We start from the raw sequence: 24309 nt of genomic DNA on the forward strand, positions 1-24309 counted from the left end.
TTATGGTAGCATGCCCGCATTTCTGACCTCTGAGCAAAATGCCTTGGCAGTATGGAACAGATATAGAAAACAGCTCAAAAATATGCTGAGCACTCTGCTGGTGAAATCTGAGCTGCAGGGATGGTTTTAAACCCGACACTTGGGTGTTGGGACAGGTTTATTAAATCAGCTGCACTGAGACAAAAGTATCACCTGTTCCATTTGTGATTCCAATGGGGCTGGGTCCAGAGTGCAGCGTGCCCTTTGTCCTCTCTGCTCCGGCCACGGGGATGCATTAGATGCAGAACACCGCTACATCTCAGGTATAGGGCAGGATCAGGTGCGGAGCTCAGCAACAGGGAAATGAAGTAGTTCATGCAGGTGGGCAGAGAGCAGATCACATAACTCTTCCTGGGGATAGTAATGCTATTGACTTAATGGACCTGCTCACAGAGAGGGGATGTGTGTTAAGTTTTGCTGCCTTTAATTACAGCAGTTCCCATCGCAGTGTGCATTTGGAATGACAGGGAAAATGCCTTACCTGGGCGGGGCTGTGCTGAGTGGGGTCAGAAAGAGCCTGCTGGTACCTGTGGTGATAGACAAAATGAATCTCAGCTTGGGTTGCTTTATTTTAATAGTTTACTCTTGTTTGAGGAAGAAACTGTGTTTTACTCCTGCCACATTAGTGGTTGTAGGTTGTTTCCTGTTCCTTGGGTGGGAAATGCTTTTAGTACAAAGCTCATGAGCCGTGTTTGGGTCCCAGATCTCACCTTACTGCAACTGCTTGTTCCACTTACTTTTATAGCAAGCAGAGCTCCCCACCTGAGTAATGAATAATAAACATGAAACTCTTATTTCAAGGAGAAGTACTGTAAGGAAAGTACTTGAATTATTTAGCTAGCCTAAAAGACATACCAATGTCAAAGCAAATAATTTTGCTGAAGATTCGATTCAGCTATTTAAACATTTTCCCACAGTATGGTGTATTTATTTTTCTTCTGAATAAGCATTACTTGTAGTTATTTTAATTTGATACATTTCCATACCTGTAATTCTCTTTGGTTGGTGCTGAGAATGCTGTGTGCTGCCAAAACTTGGCTTAGTATCCTGCATTGCTGCAGCACTGCTTGAAAGCTTAATCATGGTGCAGGGAGAGAGGAGCAAGGAGAGGTTTGTATTTCGAATCCAAGGTTATGGTTAAAGGCTGAGCTGTGGTACTCCTGGCACTGTTCAACATATGTTTTCAGATATGCTGTCTGGTGGATAATCTTCCCTTGCATCTCCCCAGAAAGGCACTGGCAGGTTTTTAACAGCTGCCGCCTGGAGCTGGGCTGGCAACAATCTCTGTCATTGTCCTCTTTCTGTGGAGACAGGCCCTTTCTGGAAAGGTGTTCTCTGATTCAGCTGCGTGTCACGGGACCGGGCACAATGGGTGAAAGTCTGGTGCACACACAGTCAGCTGGGGGATGTCAGGAGGTCCTTCTGGGCCCTGCAACCCCTGCGTTTGACTGGCTGTTGCACCATCACCTTCCTCTGGGTGAACTTCTCTCTGAAGCAGAAGGAGTTGTGTGCCACCTTGGGGGTCTGGGTTTACTGAATAACACTCCAGCGTGACTTGGGTGAGCACTGGCTCTTTGTGGGGCACGAGCACCTTCCCGCATCTCCAAGACTGGCCCCTTTCTGACAATAGCATTTCTCTCTCCAGAAGTCATGGATGGGTTGTATCTAAAGACTGCCTGTGGCTGTCCCCTTGCAGTGTGTCAGTGACAAGATATAACAAAAGACTATCAATGTCTTTCAGTCTATGAAACGTTCATGCTTCATTATCCCCTTGTCCTAACGAGAAAGGTTTCAAGTGAACACACCAGGCACTGGTTCCTTATTTTTCATCTCCAAGATGCAAGCTGCTGTACTCCAAAGTAGAACAGCTGTGGGCATGTTACACTGCCTGACTAATGGCTGTGTACTCTGCTGGTGCAGGCATCTTCTTTCCATCCTCTTCCACAAGCTGTGAAGTGCCTCTTTGGCAGAGCTTCTACCTCGTGTTCATTCTACTTGACTGTAATTGAAGTGAAACTTACTTCCTTTAAGGTAAAGTAAGGTAAAGAGTGAGGAAATAAGTGAGGTTTGTAGGTAGAGTCTGATACTCCACTGTAGGAAGAATCCTGATGGCCCCACATTCCATCAGGATATTGAAATATTTAAACAGCAAAGGCAGGAGGTGGTGGTCAGAATAATCTGTGGTTGGAACAATGTCCCAGAGAAAAGCTCAAGTAAAGCAGGTATGATATAATAATCGTAGAAAACCACTGTTAGCATAGCAGCTGATAGCTGATGTTATTAAAGTGGTCTGTGTACCATGAAAACCAGAATGCAAAGGGTTGTTTCAGTTTAAAACCAAGAAATCATCTGGGAACACAACTTTCAATCAGAATCCAGATTTGAAGGGATATGCAGCCAGATTGGTTGCCAATCATGTTGAACTAACTCACTCTGCAACTGATATGAGAAGAAGGTAACTGATCCGTTCTTCGCCAAGTAAGGTATCCCACTGTAGGAAATCATCTTTCACCCGTCCTTGATCTCCATGGTTCTTTGGAAGGTCTTGCTGGAAGACCAGGTAATTCTACCTGCTCTGTAGGAGCCAAAAAGATATCGTGTTTGGGCAAGATTCTTCATTCACAAATCCTCAAGGGTTGGATTTCGTCTATCTAGGACCATTAGCTAACAAGATTTGTTGTGCAGCTGCTTGGTGCATGAAGCTCTTGCAAAAACCTTAAGAAACAGTTCAGTTGTTCAGGAAAATTTTTCACACTCAGCCTTTGGGCTGTGACATTCAAGTGTGCCATGCTTTCCAGCTTAGGTGCTGTTTTCAGGTAGTGTGAGAGTTGTCACCTCCAAAACTTTCCATTTCTTCAGTTAGCTAATTCAATATTAATCTTGGCTACAGTTACTCGCTTTTCTGCTCATTTGTATTTCACCCTTTTATCCTCTGGGTTCATACAAGTGACCGGAAGGTTTGTGACTCAGCTGTCTGGCCCATGAATTAAAACCAGTTTCAAAGTTTATGAAATGAGAGGAGTTTCCTAGTGTGGGCAGGAGGAGCTGTGCATTCCTTTTCCAGCTTCACCCAAGTGGCCATGCCTAGGTTGGGGCACTCACTGGTGTTGCACGATGTGGTGTTCATGAGCCTTACTGGGTAAGCCAGGAGGCTGCATTTGTCATGCAGCTTTCCTTAGTTGCCCAAAATAGGCTTGTCATTCATGCCAGTAACTTACATGCTCCCAGCAGCAAGAGGGGGAAAAGCATTGAAATTGTTCCTGAAGTTATGCTATTGAAAAATTTTTCTTTGTAATATAGTGGAATAGCCATTTCATAAGATTGAAAAAATCAGAGAAAACTTCCACTGGGAAAGTTCTGGGTACCTTATGTGGGGCTAATTAGTCCCTTGTGGTCCTGATATTTGAGCCATTCACCCCACAGCTCCAGTGCAAAAAGTCAGCGGAACAACCCCACAAAGATGTGAAAAGGAAGATTGTGCTTCTAGTACTCTCCAGGTATCACACACCTGCCTGGCCCTGCTGTCAAGCATCTTTCTCGTAGCAAAATTTCTGTTTCACTTTGAGCATACAGAATGAAGTTTCAGGTCTCAAACCAATAAAAAAGGGCAAAGTACAGTGATTCAGAGCTTGAGAGAATACACTTTGGATTTATTCTTGGCTTTGAAAGAGCATACTGAGAATAAGCTCTTGCAGGGTGTTTCCTGAATATCCCGCACCTGAGCTATCCAGCACTTAAAAATCAGTCACTAATTTTAATAGCAGCAAGTGTTAAGGAAAGAGGGCTCAGCAGTATAGTGGTGCTCACAAATCAACTTGGAAGGGCATGTGAAAGATTCACTTGAGACTAAACAGAAATAAAAACCTTAGAGCAGTGGAATCTGCTCTGCACTGGTGTGGCAGAGATGGTTATCAGCCCGTGGGTTTGTTTAGCAGCCACAGGCTTAATGCAGGCATACCCAGATGAGCATGAAAGAGCTTTTTTGAAAAATCTTGTTTTGCTCAGATAGAAGTTGATGGAATTACTTCAACAAAAGCTTTTCCAAATGTTGAGCTCATCCAATGCTTTCCTTCTGGATTTTACTTCTGGAACAATTTCTCCTGTTGTTCTAACCTTCCCAGAATCCATAGGGGTGGGTGTTAGGAGCAGCGGTGTCATTTGGTGTGTTGTGTGTCATGCAGGCATGAAGAGAAGGAGCAGGGCAGCAGAGAGGCTGCTGTATTGCCACATGTCACCTGTGGTGCTGGCTGGGACTGCTGATGCACACTGTACTCTTATCAGAGAGAGAGGAAAAGCTCAGCCCATCTGTCACTGTGCATTAAGGCGTCGGCTTTTAAAGTTGCTCTAGAGAACTGTTTCTAAAGCAGATAGCAAAAACCAGACGATAAATAATACTTTCTTCTTAGTGGGTTTATTTTTAAAGATTATCAGTAGACTGACCCAAAAAGAAGAGCCAGTGTGTCTGTGAAACATAAAATAACTCCCAAGCAGAAGCAAACAATGTATTCTGTGATCGAAAATGTAACTTGGTACACAGGTCATTTGTATCTTACTGCTGTAACAACAGGATTTTTGGTATCAGTTGGGCATGGTTTGGCGGCTTGCCCTCTCTCTCTCTCTTTAGAATCAAAGAAGTGGTGTTGAAAACTCCATGGAGGTGTAAGTCAGGTTCTTGGTAGTCTGATTAGATCCGTGGTCCCGTGTAGCCTCTTGAGTACAGAGCCAAGCTGCTGAAAAGAAGTCCTGCCGCATGTACCTTAGGACTTGTCTGGAATCACGTGTGCTTTTCTGCTCCATGGGCAGGATTTATGAGTACTTAGTAACAGAGTGGTGCATGACAGTGGTTGCATCCTGGTGAAGGGCTGTAATGTGGCACACATTGTTCAGGCAGGATGAGCTGAGGCTGGAAAAATAGGCTTTGTGTTTCTTTGGGGACGGAGCAGGATAGGAGCAGTTCTGGCAGCCCCACTCTGGAAAGTCTGAGTGCTGCCGTCATTTTACGTCTTCGCTGAAATCCCTTCAGGACTAAACACTGTCAAGTTGGACACGTATACAGGAGAGCCCAGCATCTTGCCAGCATGAGCCTGTGTTGATTGATCCCTGGATCTTTGGATTCTTGTGCATTAAGCTCCTGGGCTGGAATACAGGGCCATATCTGCTTCTCACAGTTCCTTGGGGAAGAGCTCCAGGCATACGCCAGTCCGTATGCACAGAGGACTCTGTGCTTGGACAGCAATTCAGTAATTTAACAAAATAAGGTACAAGAGAATTCCGTGCTCTAGTTAAGCTTAAATATAAAAAGCCATCTGTACCCAGAGGAAGCCAAGGGAAAGCTGATGTACATGTGCTGACTCGGTTGCATAGGTGTATTTGCCTTTGGGATATTACCCGTGAAATGTGCACGGGGATAATCCTGCAGCAGGTCAATCTGCATGGTCATACCTGGGCATTTCGATACCGTGGCACTGCACTGACTTCCAGAGTGAGCTTCCTTACTCACACTGATTTTAGGTGGGAGCTATGCCTTCATTCCCAGAGCAGCACAGCACACTGCTCTCCTGTCTACTCTGGTTTTCCTCATCCATTCATCCCCATGGCATCAGTGAAGAGTAAGAGTACCAGGCGACGTGCCTTTGGCTGCCCCAAAACACTGAGCTGAGTGGGAGGCAGCGTTCAGCATCAGCAGGTCAGGAGTCGTGAATGGGAGTAAAGAGCTCTGGCTGCAGCAGCTGCTCAGGGAAAGGAAAAATGCTCCCTGGGAGACACCCTCCATGGAGTCAGTGAGAGCTGAGCCAGGCACTGACTTAAGCCTGGGATAATACCATGCTGAAGTTGATGATTTAGAGGAGACCTCCCAGCCAGATTGTCACCTGGTATAAACTGCATTCTCCCCTGGCTTCTCTGAGGCCATGCTGTCTTACAGCAGCTGAGAACCTGACCAGAGTGGCCCTTTGTGGGGAACCTGAAGACTGAAAAGACTACAAATGTTCTTTGCTATTGGAGTCAATGTTTTAGGGATATTTAATACAGAGAAACCATGAGACCCTTCACTGAGATAATAAATTTTTTAAAAAATATTATGCTGAATAATCTTAATGGGAAGGATTTATTCTATATAGAAACTACATGCCAATATTGGCAATATGTATATATTTTTTAAATTGTGACTTCTTGCAGGGGTGAGCTTAGCTGTGGATGAATTTCAAAACCTAGTCATGAGTCTGTAATTCAAAAGAAGTCTTTCCACAAAAAATGCGTATGCAGAAGAGAATGTTCTCGTCTCATGTCTTTAGCATCTAACTAGCAATGTTTCTGTATTTATGTTATTTATTCAGCCAAATCTGCCATGTGCCTTGCGTTTTTCCCTTCTATTTGTTGCTGGGATACTGCCTGAAAGCACTCCCTGAAGTATAAATAATGTCTAACAGAGCACACTGCAAAGTGAAATTCAGTGCAGGATTCAAACATGTTTACTAATTTCTGTTAACCTTGGAGCTCTTCTAATGGGGAAAGATTAGTGATGAAATCATTCCCTCAGATCAGAGCTTTGATTCTTATCTTGAGGTAATATCCTGGAGAGATATAAACCCAGATTGCCTGGAGACGAATTTCCTTGATGGGGAAGAGGCAAAAAGAGCAGGAATAGGGATGAGGACCAGCCACGTAGAGAGGGTGATGAAAATCCATTTCTAAGTTCCACTTCTTTAGTTTCCAGCATTCTTCCTAACAGTTTTGAGCTCTTCTAGTGAGCAAGGCAATCACTACTTTTTTTTTTTTTTTTTTTTTTTTTTTGCCAACCACTTTGTATGTGTATGTTGTATGAGGATTTTTTCAAGTTTTTCTTCCTTTATTAAGCCTTGAAGGCAGAGGGGTGTCAAGTGACAGTGTTTGTACATCCATTTGGATAATATATTACTTTTTCAATACATCCTATAAAAATGAAGTTGTTTGCTCTGGAACAATCACTTTGTGAATTGGACACGGTTAATACTTGTCAATTGATCACTAAGCTTTTTTGTGGGGAGAGGCAGCTTCCAGATGGGGACATACTCTGGCTTATGGAGATTTGTAAAGATCTGTGTATTCTGTTGCTTGTTTTCACCCAATTTCCATTTTGCTCAAGAGCAGCAGGACATTGAATTGTCGTGCCTGAGTGATTATGGTGTAGCAACAGTGTATCTTCTGTGTTCCTGGTAAGACTGAAAAGAAAAAGAGAAAATGGTGCAAAAGGAAGAAGAGAAAAAGGAGGGTGGGAATTTCTCTGTCTCTCTCCCATACATATAAACATAGGTGCAATTCAGGTGGAAGAGAAAGGAGGGAGAGGCAACGACAATAATCCCAGCTTCTGAAAAAGCATAACCCATAAAAACAAAACCCATAAAAAAGAATTTTCTGCATGAAAATGAAGAAGTGTTTTCATGACAAAATTTCACAACCAGTGAGTATTTTAAGTGTGTACCCGTGCAGCGTGTTTGATTTGAACAGGCTTTGTAAGGGTTATCCATCTATGTCAGGGAGCAAGCCAAGTGCATTTCACGGGCAACAAATAAAACCTGGGAATGTAGTTACAGCTTTGCAGGGCTGACTCCCCTGTGTGGGTGAGTTCATGGAGTATGGGAAGCAGTACAGGTTGGAATGCAAACCAACAGAAACCATCATTTCTTCTGAAATGTTCCACAAATGCCTCCTGTAGCTCTTCCCTGCTGGCCTTCCTGGCAGGTGTTCGACTCCTGCAGTTAGCAAGGACATGCTGTTACAAAAGTCATGTCAACTTTCCTGTTAATCTGGGACTTGTGTAAACTGAAACCTGAAACCAGGTGGAACTGACCCAGTTTCAGTAATAAATTGATATTCTGGCCTGGTTTGTGAGAAAATTCCCGAAGGTTTTGGTCTCAAATGTCACAACCTAGAGATTCACCTGGAGCCCAAAGCTGGTTTGTACCTGGGCCTCCGAATGGAGGTGCTGGAAGGCCAGCCTGGCCATGGCAAAAAGGAAACATGTAGACAGACCCTTCTGTAATAAAAATCCTTGTCTCCTGCTTTTTAATGTACCTCTTTTCCTTGCCTTTGGATTAGCATTGGCTCTCCAGAGCCCACATGAATCACAGAGAATGTGTCTGGAAGGGACTGGGAGGACCCAACCACGGGGTAGTTGCCACTGACCTAAAATCCCCTTTAAACAGAAACATTGAGATACTTTCTGCAATGGAAATGTTACTGGAGAGATCTCTTGGTTTGCCTGTGTTCATTTCACCTCCTTGTGAGACAGTTACCAAGTGTTGCAGCGCATGGCGGGTTAGGAACTGAAGGGTTCTGTTCCCTCCAATACCTGCAGCAGAGGTAATGAGCTTGGCAGCTCGTTTGTGCTCGGTGTGTGGGCTGCTGCTGCTGCCTGGTTCCAGCATCTCAGATAAAAACTGGAGGGAAACCAGCTAACTCTTCAGGATTCATGTTATGCAAATTGTCAAATAGGGTAAAAATAACTATTTCCTATTACATTCTAGAACAATCCACAGCAAAACCTATCTCTCCTTGGTTCAATATATAAGGAAAGGTTCTGTTTTTACTCTGAGGATGGAGGCAAGTGTGATAATGAGTTTTCAGTTCCTAATTGTAGCACTTAGTGGATGTGTAGGAACTTTACCCTCCTTCAGGAGAGGAGCAAAATGTTACGTGATTTCTCTGGCATTTTAGTTTAATAAATCATCCTTTTTATCTTGTAATTTTTTTTCTAGTTACCCACCAACTAGAGAATTTACAAGAGCAAGAAAGAGTAAAGACAAGGGTGATGATTAACCAGGCTCAATTATTGTAAGCTCTGTCTTAGAAACATTGATAATTAGGGATTTGGAAGGTAATTTTGCTAGATCTAGCACTAGTTTCTTCCTTAGAAACTTAAGTTTTTTCCTTTGTGTCAGAACCCGTTCACTTCAGCAGCAATTTTCAGAACCGTGTAAAGGCAGAGCCCAGGAGAGACCTGTTTGTGTTCTGGGGTAAGCAGCTGTTTCTAAATGTCACTTGTACATTCATAATATTACTGTAATCAACCTCTCATTCTCCTTGAGGCTTTGCAAAGCTCTGATCATGTCAGCTAGGACACTCTGCATTATGGCTAAGTGGATAATCATTTGTGTTTTATTTACTCTGTACAAGTAAGCCATCACCTGGCAGGTGCTATGGGACAGGGACAATTCAGACTCCACCAGCAAAAGTTATTTCACAGTTATGGGCAAAAAACTGAGAACAAAATTTAGAGGGTGAAAAAAAACCCCCAGCACACCTATCCCTCCTCAATATGTTAAACTTAGTATATGCTCTGGCCTTTCTTTTCCTCCAGTGCTGTAATCAGTAATGAATTACACCACAGACAATTTCCAGCTGTGTTGATAAGTTGCACTTGGCCCAGTGCTCCAAAGCTATCTATGGCTTTAAAGCGTTCAATCCCCTCCATAACATTTTATCTAATTAGTGTTGTCAAGGGCTTAGTCAATTAAAGATAAACAAGGAAAATGAGTAGAACTGGAGTGTCACAAAGGGCTTTGTGCATGCAGAGCCTTGTGATCGATCCGGTGCATCGCCACACGGTAGCAGAAAACAGGGCTCAGGTTCACTTGTTTGCAGTCAACAGCAGACCAATGGATTAGGCTTGGTGTGACTCACAAAACGAGGAGCTGGCAGTGTGCCTGTTTGGAAGCAGCCTTGCTACATATGGTGTAGCATTTCACAAACACAGACATGTCCCCATTTTGCTTTGCTCTTTCCACTGAATTTCCACCAACCTGTTCAGCAGAGCCTTCAAGATGTATGGCAGCGCCCAGCAAAGTGGCAGGAGGGCCCTGGCAGTTGAGCCTGGCATCAGGGCCAGCCCCAAGGAGCTGAACCATCAGCAGCAAAGTCTGTCACATCTGCTGTTGGGGGGGCACATTGTTCAGCCCAAATGCCAACCTGGATGGCACCTCAAATGAGGTCAGATTTTTGCAGCGAGTGCTGCTGACATCGTGTCAGGGTCTGGTGTCTTTGTTTGTCAAACCTTGAACAAAATAAGCTCAGTTCAAACACAGGTTCTTCCGTTTTCCTTTAGCTTTCCACCCTACTCGCTGTGTGGCCTGCAAGCTCCATTCCTGCTGCAATTCCTTCCCTTTAAGGTAGTGTTTAGTGCTACTGGGCAGGCCAGAGTTGGGAGGGACAGAGAAGGGACAGGGACAAAAAAGATTATCAAACCCCAAATTTTGTTCAGTATTTCCTGAAGCTTGCCAGCTTCAGTTGTCCCACAGGGGACAAGCTGAAATGTAAATTCTTGTGTGTGATGTTAATGTTTCATTATGGGGTGGGTAAGGCCAGTCTGTGTTTTTTATGGGCCTAAGCCAAATAATTATTTTTAGTTTTTAATATTTTCCTTTTGTAATAGTTTACTTTTTAATATTTTTGATAATGACCACGTGCATTAGTGCATCGCCTGCCAAAGGTTTTGGGAACACTTTCAGCTGGGGAAAAGTTCCTGACTTATGGCCTTCATGGTGTTAAAAATGCTCCAGTTTCCCCGTCAGTCACTTGGACTTTAGTTTTACCTTCTGAGCTCACATAGCAACACCTGTTTGCTCAAGGTGGGACAGAATGAGCTGATATGCCTGCAGGTAGGGCCTGGCTGCCTGCCTGCTCTTGAGGGGAAGGGTTTGTGTTTAATTATAACGTAGGTCAGGCATGGCAGGCAAGAGCTGCTGTTGGTAGGAAGCTGCAGGAGAAATATCTGTGACGGAAATAAGTCTGTACTTGTGTGCTGGGTAAAACGTGCTCCTCCAGCTTGGTGCAGTTAACCTTGGTATGTTAACAGCTCAGCTAACCCAGCTCTGCTCCTGGGAATTTGGGAGCCTTTGGTATTCTGTGTTGCCCTTATTCCCTGGAAATCCCATGGCCAGGGCTGGTGCCTGTGTGCCTGTGTGCTGGAGGGACAGCTGGCTGCACAAAGATTATCAGGGGAGGGTTTAGCAGGAGCCTGCCACATCAGCCTGTTGTTGTCTGAAGAGCAGCATCCTGCCTGCTGGGGCTGCAACTGCAGGTGCTTCCTCAGGTCCCCCTGACGCCTTCCAGACACGTTTTTAGGGGGTGAACCTGCAGGGCCTGGTCCCCTACACAGCCCTGATTGGGCTGTCCCTGTCTGCAGCCACTGTCCTCCCTGATACTGCAAAACCTGTCTGGGGCAGCTGAGGAGTCCTTCGTGGCCAAGTGTGGGTAGTACTGAAAGGATTGAAGGCCAGCTCTCAGAAATGTTTAGGCTCTGATAGAGGTGTGCTGTAGTACCAGGAGTCTTGCATAAATGCAGCTAAGCTGAAATAAAGGGGTGCACTGCAATACCCCAGTAAAAGCCCTTCTGTATCAATATAAGTAACTCTGGACTAGGGCTATGGTGGTGTTTTAAGGAAAACAATATAGTTAAAAGCCAGAAATATTTTAAATGCATTTATGACCTCAGGAGCAGTATGCCAGGCATTTTCAATAGTCCGTGTGTTTTTGGAAACCCCAGCTTCAGCTGAGAAGTGTCCACTTCCATCACTTCTCCCTGAATTGGTGGTGTTCATGCTTGGACTTTGTGCACATTTGTTCCCTGGTGTGCAGGTAAAGGCTGGTTGAATTTCCACCTTGCACCCAGCAGGACCTTGGGCTGCAGTGAGTCGGGGGAGTGGGCTGAGCTTCTCCCACAGAAATTGTCCTCACAGAAATTACTGAGACTTAAACCTTGTGAAATGATGGTATCAAAACAAAGGCAACATTTTGAAATGTTTAATGAGGGGATGGAGTGGGAGGAGGAGAGAACATGGATTCCAGTGGAAAGGAATTTGGAAATGCGAGAGAAGAAGAAAAGAGAAAACATTTGTGTGAACATTATCAGCAGTTTTAAAAATGAACAGGCAAATGTTATATACTGAGACTGTGAATGTGGAATTGACCTTTTAATTTCACTTACAAATAAGGGAAGGCTGGGAGCTCTTGTCCCTGAGGGAAAACTGACATCCTGTATCTAATACCATCTGCAGGAGCTGATTTCCAGGGCCGAGCCCAGCTGCTGCTGCTGCTGTGCACGTTTGTATTTCGGCAGGGTATTGAGGTGCCAGTCAGAGCTCGTCGAGGCATCCTTATTTACGTTAGAGCCCTCCCCCTCCAGTGCACAGCCCATTAATCTTGCAGTAATACCCAGCACACTGATAACTGGGCAAGGAGCCACATGCACAGGGCATGTCAAAATCCTCAATATCGTCAAGTAACATAAACCGAAGTGACAGGAATTGGCGGTTTTAAGAACCTTTCGACAAAGCTTTCGTTTGTTCCCGGTGTGCTGGAGCGTACATCTCCCCGCGTCCCCTCCTCGGCTGGTGCTAAATACTGAATGAGCGCTTCTGTGTGCGTGCGGTGCTTCTGCAAGCCGGCAGCCTGGCAGATAAGTAAAGAAAAGTGTCCTCCTTTTCAAGTGATAGTAATCTGAGACTTTTCCGTTACATGAGGCTCCTAACAAAAGGTTGTAATTCCAGCAGCTTCGCTCGGGAAGGTACCACCGTGCGCGGCGGCGGTGCCGGCAGCGCGGGGCCGGGACCCTGCGGGCAGCCGCTCTCGGGCGCGCGGCGGAAGGACTCGCTGGGGCGTTGCATGAGCCGGGCCGCTCTTCCCCTGCTCCGCCGCCCCTTCGCCCTTGGTACAGCCTTCCTTTCCTCCACCGTGCCGTATGGTAATCGAGTGACATCAGCCCGCGCCCGGGCGGCTGCTGATTATATTACAAACCAGCAGAAAGGTCTGAGGTGTGCGCGGCTCCTGGGAGCGCCGGCCAGGGCGGCAGCGCGTGGCTCCATGCTGACTTTACTTCGGGCTGAATCGCACGCTTGCTTTTATTTTACTTGGTTTTGCCAGAGCATTTGAACCAGATTCAAGCACTTGAGAGTTGACTGTTGTGGAACTGGGAAAAAAAAAAAAAAAAAATCCAAACCAGAAACTACCCTCCTGGTGCTTTAAGTTTGAATCCATTACAGAGAGCTTACCGCCAAGCCACACTGCTGGATTTTGAACCGAAGCTGTTATTTACTTAGGGCTCAGGGGGGAGCGTTTTCGCTAGGGACTGACGCCAAACTACTGAGGAAGCTGGGATTTACCTGGATGTGTGGTAAAGAAACTTGTGGTTCCTTTATGCTGCAGTTCATCGTATCCCTGCGTTACTTGTAAATGGAATTACAAAAATCAACCAGTATGCCCGGGCCGTTGTCCCCAGGATATGCAGCTCAGGTGCCGTATAACTATAACCAGTTAGAAGGACGATTCAAGCAGTTACAAGGTAAGTCTGTGCGGGTTTTTTGGAGGTGTTGCCATGCTCTGATCCTTGTAAACATGTTAGTCCAGGCGTGTTCTCATTGCACCAAGGTGTTAGAGAGGACGAAAGTGGTGCTGTGGGAAGAGGGATACTGTGTGGCTCTTCACACTCCGAAGGTGTCCCGAGCCTTACCCAGGGTTAAGGTGTGTGTCCAGCCTCTGAGCCCCTCAGCCTTGCAGATGCGGACTAAGCCAGACCGTGTCACTTAGAACAATAAGGGGGAGAGTGAGGAAGCAGTCTTCCATTTATTTTATCCTTAAATAAAATACAAGTAAAATTGGGCATCAGTCACAAATCCTAGCTGTGTCTGGGTGCAGTTTGCAGTGCAAGGGCCCTTTCCAACCCCTGCACACCTCCTGCAAAGGCGGGTGGCTTCACCTCTTCAGATGAGGAACTGTTGCATAATTCCCTAACGAATTAGTTTGCTCACACCATAGATCTCTGAGAAAGCACTCGTGTACTTCAACGTTCCCAGTTTTCTTTGCTTTTAGACAGGTGAAATGTTCTTTAATATTTTCCCGTTAAACTCCCTGTCCGGGAGGTTCTTTTGGGGGTGCCGTATGCTCTCTGCATGGAGGGTAGGCCTCGGCCCGGGCCGCAAACCCCCAGTGCAAGGGGGAGGATGGTGCCCAGCAGCTCCCTGCCTCAGGCAGGGCAAAACAAGCTCTGCTGTTTCTCTGTGGAAGACGTGTCCCAGTAATGAATGAACTCTGGGATTGCAGTTCCAAAATAAAAAAGAATTCTTCACTGAAACCAAACCTCCTCCTCCTCTAGATCCATGTGACTCCGGAGATAGTCCCAGACCAGCCTGAGTACAGCGAAGTGCTGCCCTTCTGTGCACGTTTCTTAATTTACTCTGCTCTGTGCTGCAAGTGTGGTCTGTGGTTCATGTCAGGGAGGGGGGAAGAGCCTGGTTAGTGCTAAGAATGTTCCCATTTGTTGGTTTAAGAAGGGACGGGGGAAAAAAAAATCTTTCATTCATAGCACTTTGTTTATCTTGTAAACTGGCACACAGCAATGGCTGCATACTGCATGTAGTGAGACAAAATGACAGCATCCTAAACACTGGGAACATGGAAATTCCTGGGGCAAGGCATGGAAAATCCAGGCTCCAAACTTGCACACGAGGGAATACGTTACAGGCTTTATCTTGGACATCTGTCAGATCTTAGGCTGTGGTACTTGTGTTGGAAAGAACTAAGTTTGTGGCATGAAGAAAAACCTGGCTCATGCCTCTTTCTTTGCTGGTTTAGTTAGCAGTATAAAGAAGGCAGATTTTATCATTTTCAGGGTCACTGCTTCAGGAATCCATTATCTGTGTGTTTACATCACACTGAAAGAGGAAAGCAGACCGCATTGTTGAAAGCACAGAAAGTGAGTTTTCCCTTCAGTGGAATGCACTGAGTTGACTTTAAAAAAAAAGGTTAGAAAAAGATGTAGTGCTCTCCCTAAAGTACTGCAATTTCCTCCAGCAAAAGAGATAAAATGCAGTAAATTCTGTGCAGTTTTGCAGCAGACCATCCTATGGCTGTTTACTCACATCACAGGCTTGAAATGAGTGCTGCCAGTGATCTTGTTCAGGGTGGAGCTTAGGTGCAGACAATGTTGTAAATTTTGCACCAGATACTCCATAAAATGCTAAATAACATACAAAATATCGTGTGTGCTGGAAAGGGAGTGGCTTAAGTCTGCTGACACAGAAGACATCTTTCCTTGGATTAATGGCTCTTTGCTTGAGGAATGTCTACAAAGCCATTGTTTTGGGGTTGTAAGATCTTGAGGGGATTCTTGCTGGAAGGCTCTGGTGGGAACAGGGAGTGTTCTGTGGCACTGGGCAAGGCTCAAGCCCAGCAAAGATGAACTAGATATGTGTAATGTTTTAAAATTATGGATTTATCGCCAGTTTTACCTCTTTCACTATGGAGGTGTAAAAACAAGTAAGAGCAGATGCATTTCAAATAATCAAATACTCATTGATAACTGTTTCACCCCTCCTACATCTGGTAGGAGGGCTCTCTAGAGCAGAACAGGTGTTGGCACCACACAGATTTCTCTAACTTCTGCTCCTTCACACACTGAATTTACCCCTCTTTTCCTCACAGTTCCTACAATTATCATGTGAATCCCCAGCTTTGCACTAGATTATAGCAAGGTACTGTTTAGATCTAGTGAATGTTGAGTTTTCCTCAAAGAAAGCACTTGGGAGTATGCTGTTTTGTCTAAAATAGCACAGAGCAAGTGCTCAGGCCCTGTACAAAGAGAAGTCTGAATCAGCAGTGAGTAGGAGACAACTCTCTCTGATCTCCTCATTCCTAAAATAGACAGTACATGAGGTTTGGCACTGCCAGCTTCACATGAGGAGAGGAGCCAGCCTAATTCTGCCCCAAAACACTATGGACAAAGCAAGTTCACATCATACATGATTCCCTAGGCACTCCTACATTCCACCTCTTTTAAATGCCTTGAAGTGATGATCGTAAGGAAACTCTCATTCAACTTGATGATGGTTGTGGGGTGATTAAAGCAGATTTTCCAGCCCAATCCCACTGGGGCATGAAGCCAGTGCAGGTTGTGGGATTGCGCTGAAGGAACCAGACCTGGAAGGGTCACCCGGCAGGGGATCCCAGCTCCCATTTGCCTTGATGGGCCAAAGAGAAGCAGGATGTGGCAGAAGCCATTGCTAGGAGTGAATCAAGACTGTCTTTGTGTCAAAAGAAGCCCTGCAGTCCTTTGTATGATAATCCAGGAGTTTAGCATACCCAGTCCTTGTGCTCGTGAGAATGTCAGCACAGGTGTGGGGAGAAAAATGCTCTAGCAAGTTGTGTTTCCTTTATTAAGTTTCAGTAAGCTCCTGTTATGGTTAGTTCACCCGGTCCTGGAATGATATGTGAGCGATGTTATCAGTGGTTGCTATCCTCTTAAACCTAGGTGTGGAGTTTTGGTTCTCATGGCCACTTGTGCAGTAGAAAGGGATCGGGTTGCATGGTTGCAGTTGCTCGCTGCAAGTAAAGACAGAACCCCAAAACTTGTTTGTGGGAAACACGTTGCCATGGAGCTTGTGCAGGTTCTGTCAGTGGAGAAAATGTGGTGTGCTACAATGAGGAATTAATTGCAAATCAACCCAGATGTGTTGCTGTTGTTATAAAACGAAGGCTGTCACCCGTGCTATGTTAATGTGGCAGGATCCTGTGGATTGGCTGGGCACGGGTGTAGGAGCTGGCAAGAAGAGGTTAATGCAAGTCAAGAATTTGGAAGGAGATCCCTGCAGCTGTATCACCTTCCAGCGAGAAGGGTGCACAGGGAAGCAGCTATCATCACTGCTCCGGGGGCTCTTTCCCACCTGCTTAGCAGGACAGTGGTATTTATTAACATCTTTGGCATTCGGTAGCGTGGTGACTCTATCAGCTCCTGCCCCGTCATTGGAAAGTTGGGTCTCATCTCCGGGGCTGTGCCCGAGGTGTGAGATTTCCAGTGGTAATTACAAATGTGGAATCTTGGGGGATGGGGGTGAGCTAGATCGGCACTCCTGATAAATCACGGAGGAAAGCCAGCTTTTAAAGGAGCTCTGCCGTGTGTCCTGCTGTGTGGGGCATTTCAGATTTGGGCATTTTTGTAATGCTGCCTTTCAGGCTGGGCATTGGCATTTTAGTGGGAGCCTGGTGTGTTTTGGTGCCCAGGCTGCCTGGGAGGAAGCGCCTTTATTTTGAGCTGTGTTAGAAATAGTATGTTTGAAAAACTGGACACTGGAATAAGCTGTAGGAAAGGTGAGCTGCCTTTCCCATCACAGGTGTTTAAGATCAGTTCTAAGTTCTGGTTCATGCGAATACGAGGCTGACTCTGGTTGCACAGCACTACCTGCACCAGGAAAGGCAATGCAACTGTATTTCGGGTGTTTGGGCAAAGCCCCTCTCTCTGATAGCAAAGCCTTTCAGCAGGGAAGCTCCTTGGCTTGGAATCCTTTGATCTGCAATGACCCAAGGAGTTTTGGCATAAAAGGAGACACACACCACTTCTATTTTTCAGTGGTCACTGGTAATCAGCTTGGTAATATATGAATATAGGTATTGATTGGTTCACATCCAGGCTGCAGGACAGCAGAATTTTCCTGGTTTTCTGTTCGCAAGCAGGGCTTTCCCACAGCTTTTCCTGCAAGAAAACCTTCCCCCCAAATCCCTGTCTATGCTCAAGGTTAAACAGGGAGCTTCTGCTGCCCACAGAGCAGTTTGCAGGAGTTGCAGCGCTGTCATGAGCTAGGGCAGAGATGTCCTCTGTGACACCAGGATCCTTGGAGTTCCTCCCGTGGGTGCCCTTTGAGCAGCCAGTTTCAGCAGCCGCCTTCCTGGCTGGGAGATTTACCTTGCTAAGGCTTTGAGTCTCCTGGGAGCAGTGACCTGCATAGCTCCAGGCACTGATTACTGACCTGGGACACCCTACTTTGTCTACCAAATGGGTCACTGGCATTTCTTGTCATGGTAATTTCTGTTAAAGCTGAAATGCAGGGAGGCTGAATTTCATTCTGGATGAAATGTGTCTGGGTTACACCGATTTTTGGCTTTTCCCCCCCCCCCATGTTCTCAGATCCACCAAAGGTGCAAATTCCTGTCCCTGTGGCAAATTTTGCTTGATTTTCTGGTGTCTGCAATATTCCAAAGCCTGCACGTATCATAGCATACTTCAGTCTTCTGGTTTGGGTGAACACCTGAGCACAAGCTGCAAGGTTGGAAGCCCTGTCAGATTTGCAAAGAGTTTTAAAGGGGTCTCACACTGACTTGAATGTGCATTTCTCTGATAGCTGGGCCCTTATTCTTTCCAATGCAAAGATTCCTGCAAACATATCCAAATCCTGACTCAATTTCTGGGCAAAAATTTACTTTTTCTGGTCATGGGTTTTGGTACTTGTGGAGATAGAGAAGGCACGTTAAAGGATCTCAGGGTAAGGTATTTCTGCTTATGTGATCAGTGTTGATACAGGTCGAAAAGCAAACATTTCAATTGGATTTGGCTCCTCGCTGAAGTAACTGTGAACATTTACAACTCCGAGCTGTTGGCTCAGATCTTTTGTCATCTGTTCTCTTCAGTTTTCATTTAGAATGTTTGTAACATTTGGTTTCTTAACTGTGTGTGTAAGGAACTTAATTTAAAAACAAACAGAAATCTCTAGGTGCTCTAGCCTAATTTTTTTTTTTTTTTAAAAAGGGCAATTCTGGAGCACTTTTTGTGGCTCTGAAATGAAGTAAACAAAGCTTGTCAGCAGGTATTTTCACATGGGACAGTGGGGTATTTTGAATACCCTGCGGGAGATATGTAGCCAGAGTTAAAACAGTAAAATGATTTGTGTGGTGCTCAGCTGGTGTAAATCTCCACAGCTCATGGATCTGGGAATGCAGCACATGAATCAGCCCTTGGGTGTTTCTGCATTCCATGTCTCCAAGAAGCTCCGTGTCACAGACCATCCCAGTGTTTCATGGGCATGTTGTAATCACCTGGGAGTGCAGGCTCCTATTCCAAATATTTTTCCTATCCAAGAGCCCTATTCAAATGGATTGTGGGTTTTGCCATTAACTTGTGTGGAAAGTAGGGCTATAAAACAAGCCTACGGACAGAGATGAAAGTGGTGATAAAACAAAAGAACAATGGTTGTCTTCCACTCCTGAGCTCTTTCCCAATTTGGGTTTGTGATTTCCTGTTTTTCCTTAGTTTCTTTCATCTCTCTGTTTTCTGTTGGGTGCATGCCTTGACTATTAAAGTGGGTGAGCTGCTACCTAAGCTTAGTAGAAATGGTGAAGAAAATCAAATTACAACGTGATTGACAAAATCCCCGTTCCCTCGTCCCTGTACTAAACTCCTCTCTTGTGAGATCCCAGCACAGGGTGTGCGCTTTGGTAACTGCACCCCTTCTGCTCAGTGTCTGAATTTCATGAGTATTTGATTACTAACAGCTCTGAAGGTCTTTTTGTTCCTGTTTAAGTTGAATTGAGAAGTATTAAGTATCAGCTGTTAAGTAGCAGGGTATGACAATGACATTTTTTCCTCATGTGAAAATGAATAATCTTCATTGAATAAATGGTTTTGGGAAAACTCTTACACCAAAGCTTGGGAATTAGTCTCTGTTGACTTTCAAAGCTGTGGTGAAGGAGACAGAATATCATAAATAAGGTGGCTAAGAATCTGCTTTGCTCTTCCCACAAGAAATCAAATCTGAAATTCCATTTGGAAGTTTATATCTGGGCCTGGCAGGTAACGGCCTTTATCCCAGTGTGATTGTCCAAGTGAAGCTACACTTCATCAAAGATTAAAGTTATTTAACAAGTATTAGTAAACAACTCCCTTCCCAACTCAAAATGAGCCCTTTCAAAGTAAAGGGTCATTTGTGGAGAGAGTAAGAAACTCATGGATTACTCTGCATTCCACCAGCTCTGAAATTCAGTGCAACAGGAATGAGGTGGTGGCCTGGCCTGCAGAAGCAGAGGGGAACCTGATGAGCACAGGGGTGCTGTGGGGAGCAGGGCCTCAGTCCCAGCTGCGCCTCGAACACTTCATGTCCCTGTTGGCACCCAGAGTCGCTGTGGCCCTCCTGCCTTCATGGAGAGCCTCGTGCAATTAAGGGGAGCACGTGAGCCCAAAATTGCTCACTGCTCCTGAAAATGCATCGAGCTGAGTCCTCACATTTGTGCCACAGGAGAAAGGCCCAGAGGGATGGGGAGCACTCATGCTTGTGACTTGTGATGCGGAGCCCGAGGTCGCGGTGGCCGGGAGAGCCCACGCTCACACAAAAGCCCTTGTGCACTTGCTGCTGGAGCGAGGGTATCCCGGGCTGAGAGCCTCCTTTGTTGGAGAGCACTGCTGTAGCCAAACTAATATTAACCAGGCTCGTAGCCCTGCTCAATGCCCCACTGTTCCCGAGAAAGGAGCTTACAGAGAAAGGCCCTTCAGTGTGCAGGGAACAGCACAGCCCGGCAGACACGCAGGCAGCCACTGGGCCATGGTCTGGGGGCCACGCTCTTGCCTTTTCAAAGGGCTTGTGAAGGAGCTGGCATTACCAAGTGGCCTTTTCATGGGATAACTGGAAGTTCTGATAATTCCGTGTTCAGTCAAGTTTGGTTTGTTCATAAAAATATAAGCTGGAACTGGAAAGTGCAAGCCCAGTTTCACATATATGACAAAGTGACACTGAACGGGGTCAGTTTGCTCTTTGGTGGGAATCAGTAGCATGCACAGTCCTGCACTGATTTTAGCTAAACTGTATTGAGGAGGAGGTCATAAATATGATTTTTATGCATTATTTATATTAGCAAAAATGAGCAGTGTCATCCCAAATGGCATTGTACAGAAGGCATATTTGGTATCCCTAGCAGAGACTTCAAACATCTCTGCCTACAATATTGCCAAAATGGCCAGGCATGTGCTTCTGAGGATTGGTTTGGTTTTGAGATTAGTGGTTTTAAGTTCTCTTGCCTGTTTTAGTTCTGTTGGGACTGAGTTTTCAGGCAGAGTAGCTGGAGAATTGCTCACCAAAGGGTCAGTGGAAAAAGCACGGTGGCAAGGTACAAACATGGTCTGTGTGACCACAGTACTCTAATCACAAGCAAAGGGTGACCTTATGCCTTCAAAGATTAAACAAAACAACATGTGGTTACAAAGAGATTTAAGAGTTTATCTGAAGAGAATAAACGCTGGCTGCCCAGATTTTTCTTGGAATGAAACCCCTATGGTTTAATAAAGATACCTAAATTTCACTTAATGGCTTGGCAACCTCTGCAGAAAATCAGCCAGTATGCAGCACCCAGTTCTCAGATAATCTAAACCAATGCAGTCCCGTTAAAAAGAACTGCACAGACAACGCAGTGCTGAGGGGTTTTGCCTCTCGAATCCAGTCCTGTACCTACATTTTTCTCAAATAACAGTTTCCCCTTGGTTTCAGCTTCTCTGTGCTAACACCAAATACTGGCTCTGCCTTCTCCTTTCAAAAATCCTCTGAAGTCCAATTCTTAATGGTCATTTTGTCCAGGAATTGTGTCCAGTTTTTGAAAATATGATCTGATTATGATTTGGTTCCAGGAAAAAAGAGAATTGCAAACCTGACCATCCCATCTGCAGTCAACTAACTACGGTTTGCTTTGGGTAATAATTAATTCTACATCTAGTTTAGTATCTTTCCACGGTTATTTGGAGGGAAGCTAGACTTTGATAGTGCAACGGCTGCTTTTTTCAGGGTGTGTTCCTCTGTCAACTCAGATTGCCTGGCAATATAATGGGAGAGACTGCTGTGAAATCACAGATGTGACTGTACTGTGATTGCAGGCTGACATGAGTAAGAGCCATTAGAGAATGGCACTTAAGGCAGGCTCTGAGTAAATAGGGGAGGTGTCTGGAAACATCAAATATTGGTGGTGTTCTGAACTTCTGACCTTTCTGTTATCCTCGTCACGGGAAGTTCAATAATTTGGGTTATCTTTACTTTTGAGTGCTGAGTGTCTCATGTTCTCTCTCCCTGTGCCTTTGTTCACTCTGTGGGGTGCGAGTTGAGTTTCATCCTCACAGCCTCCCCTGGGATCAGGAACAGTGCGTCACTTCTAGCTCAAGGAAGTCTCTTCAGAAAACTGGCAGTGCCCGCAGACTGTTTCCTGACTGTTCCCTGGGTGATGTCCTGGCCACTGTCACTTGTGCAGGTGCACTGATAATCTGTCAGCTTTTAATAGCAGATTAAGTGCTGGTTGCATCTGGACCTGGTTGCTCTTAGCTGTGGCCTAAGTCCTTACGGAAGGAGCTCACAGGGCAAGGCATGGAAGTTATGGAACATTCTTTCCATAAATCCCCTGCTGCTGATATATTATTAAATGCTTCTCTCTCTGCTTCTCCTCCAAAGTAAATATGTCTGATAGGGTATATAATAAAATTCCCATGATACAAACCTTATTTACTGGAGCCTTTGCTCTTAACAGTTGGCTTGCACTGGTATTTGCCAGCACACTGATGCTAATGATGCTCTGTGCCACTTGAAAGATGCTCCTGAGTCCTCAGCGCCTGGCGCCGGCCATTTTCCAGCCAATTCCTCACTGCACATACTTTTTTCCTAAATAAAAGCAGTCACAAGTTGTCCTGGAGAGGAGACAACACTTAAGGACACCTAGTATGTAAAACCTCTTACCATGCAGCATGTCCTGGCAGTGCCATCCCCTGCAGGGATGGATTGGAGCTCTGCCCTGGCGCCAGCAGAGCTGCTCCCCAGGCTGGGTATGGCAGGGCTGGGACAAGCATGGAATAAAACAGCAGCTCCAAGGGGACTTCCCCCTGTTTTTCCCAAATGACTGAAATGGCTGGGCAGGGTGGTATGATCTCTGCAGTGCCCATTTCAGGGTGCTGGGTGTGGGGCTGTCCTTTCCCTCTCCTCCAGCCTCGTGAGCGTGGCCCATCCCAGCCAGTTCCTGCCAGGTTTCAGGTGTACCTGTGTGAGCCACCTAATGCCGGAACACCTTTTGTTTTCTGTGCTGCACAACTCAGCTTTCCCTTCTGGTTTCGCTCCTGTTGCCAAGTTTAGAAACATTTCTCTGGCATCAGCTGCAGGTCACTGTGGCCTTCACATTCAGAAGTGTATTCATGGGGCTTTTCCTTTTGCATAAACATCTGGTGTATCTGAGTTACGCTGAAATGTGTGAAATATGTGTAAGTTTGGAGACCTGAAAATCAGTGAGTTGTGATTGAGGCTTCAGGAACATACAAGTGAGTGTAAGATGCCACAGGGCATTCTCGTGCCTGTGCACCCCTGTATCCCGTGTGATTTGGAGGTGTGTAAGATGGGTGCAAGCACAAATAGTCTGTGCAAATGTGCAGTAGTTCTGTGCTTAACCTGAACTCTGTTCTAGTGACATTGCTGTTGCACTAACAGACAGCTGGGAGCATTAATTAGACACTGAACGTTCAGAAGTTGTTTTCCTTTATTAATTGCCATTACCTCATAGTCTGTTTGGGGCTTTATTCTGTATTTTGGGGCTTTTAAAGGAAACACCACATCACCAATTCACATTTTGAGGGGGAAAAGCCCAGAATACAGAGCCCATGTCCAACATGGCTAAGGAGGCATCAGTGAAATGACTGTTATCAGGAGTCTTTGAGTGCTTTTATAATTTCTTCATTGTGCTAAAAATGAAGGAAAGTAAGTGAAGGTAAGTTCTTGGGAGCTCTCCTGGATCTCTTCCATAGGAGCCACACCTTTGTCCCCATGTAGGGCCTTTCAATTGTTGCAGTCAAGGCCTTGCATAATCAGTACAACTCACAAGTCCACTTTTAAGACTAGAAAAACAAGAAACAAGTGATGTTTCTGGATGAAGATACACACTTAAGGTATTCAAAGTATAATTTTACCCTAATTTCTTCAAATTTGCATCACCTTTTAAATCTCAGAGAGACCTTCGAGGGTTTCAAACAAAGGGTTTTTTTCTGGTACTGCTTTGAAAGTTATTACCTGGGCAGGAAATACTGTGCTGGAAAGGGATCTCTTTTCCCCACTCTTGCATAATTCCAAAGGCTAAAATGATTTTGCTTAAACATGCCACATTGTCCCACAAAAGCAGATCAGTAAATGACCTTTGGATTGGAATCAAACAGGCAAGTACGAAAATGTTGAGGTGAGGAACTAGAATGCATGTGCAACTTGTTTGTGCCTCAGAATTCCCAATAAAGCAGATGTGGCATGAAAAGAAAGATTTCTTATTATTAATTGTAATTTATTTTAATTGCCACATGGATTTCTTAAAGAACTCCTTTACAGAGTGACTGGTTGGAATGTGTGTTCAAGTCAAGATCATGGTTCAGTTTTCTGGAGCTTTTCTTAAGCAAGCAAACAGGTGAAGGTGTCAGTTCTGCCAGTCTCAAAAGACACCAACTCCAGGACTTTCTTGGGAGCTCTGCATGATGGGTTT

At 45.2% G+C, this 24309-nt stretch overlaps 1 protein-coding gene across 4 annotated transcripts in view; it reads left to right on the forward strand.

Annotated features, from left to right (window-relative positions):
* Nucleotides 1-24309, forward strand: part of SPTBN1 (spectrin beta, non-erythrocytic 1) — a 116911-nt gene that overhangs the window by 34929 nt on the left and 57673 nt on the right. The window contains exon 1 of one of the 4 annotated variants that reach the window (XM_069008820.1): nt 12238-13354. The exons of the other annotated variants lie outside the window; for them this stretch is intronic. Coding sequence (XP_068864921.1) covers nt 13246-13354 — 109 coding nt within the window. The 5' untranslated portion in view covers nt 12238-13245. Of the gene's footprint in view, nt 1-12237; nt 13355-24309 lie in introns of those variants that run through there. 4 annotated transcript variants of the gene reach the window in all.

Source organism: Aphelocoma coerulescens, chromosome 3 (assembly GCF_041296385.1).
Source record: "Aphelocoma coerulescens isolate FSJ_1873_10779 chromosome 3, UR_Acoe_1.0, whole genome shotgun sequence".
In the NCBI taxonomy this organism is placed as follows: Eukaryota; Metazoa; Chordata; class Aves; order Passeriformes; family Corvidae; genus Aphelocoma; species Aphelocoma coerulescens.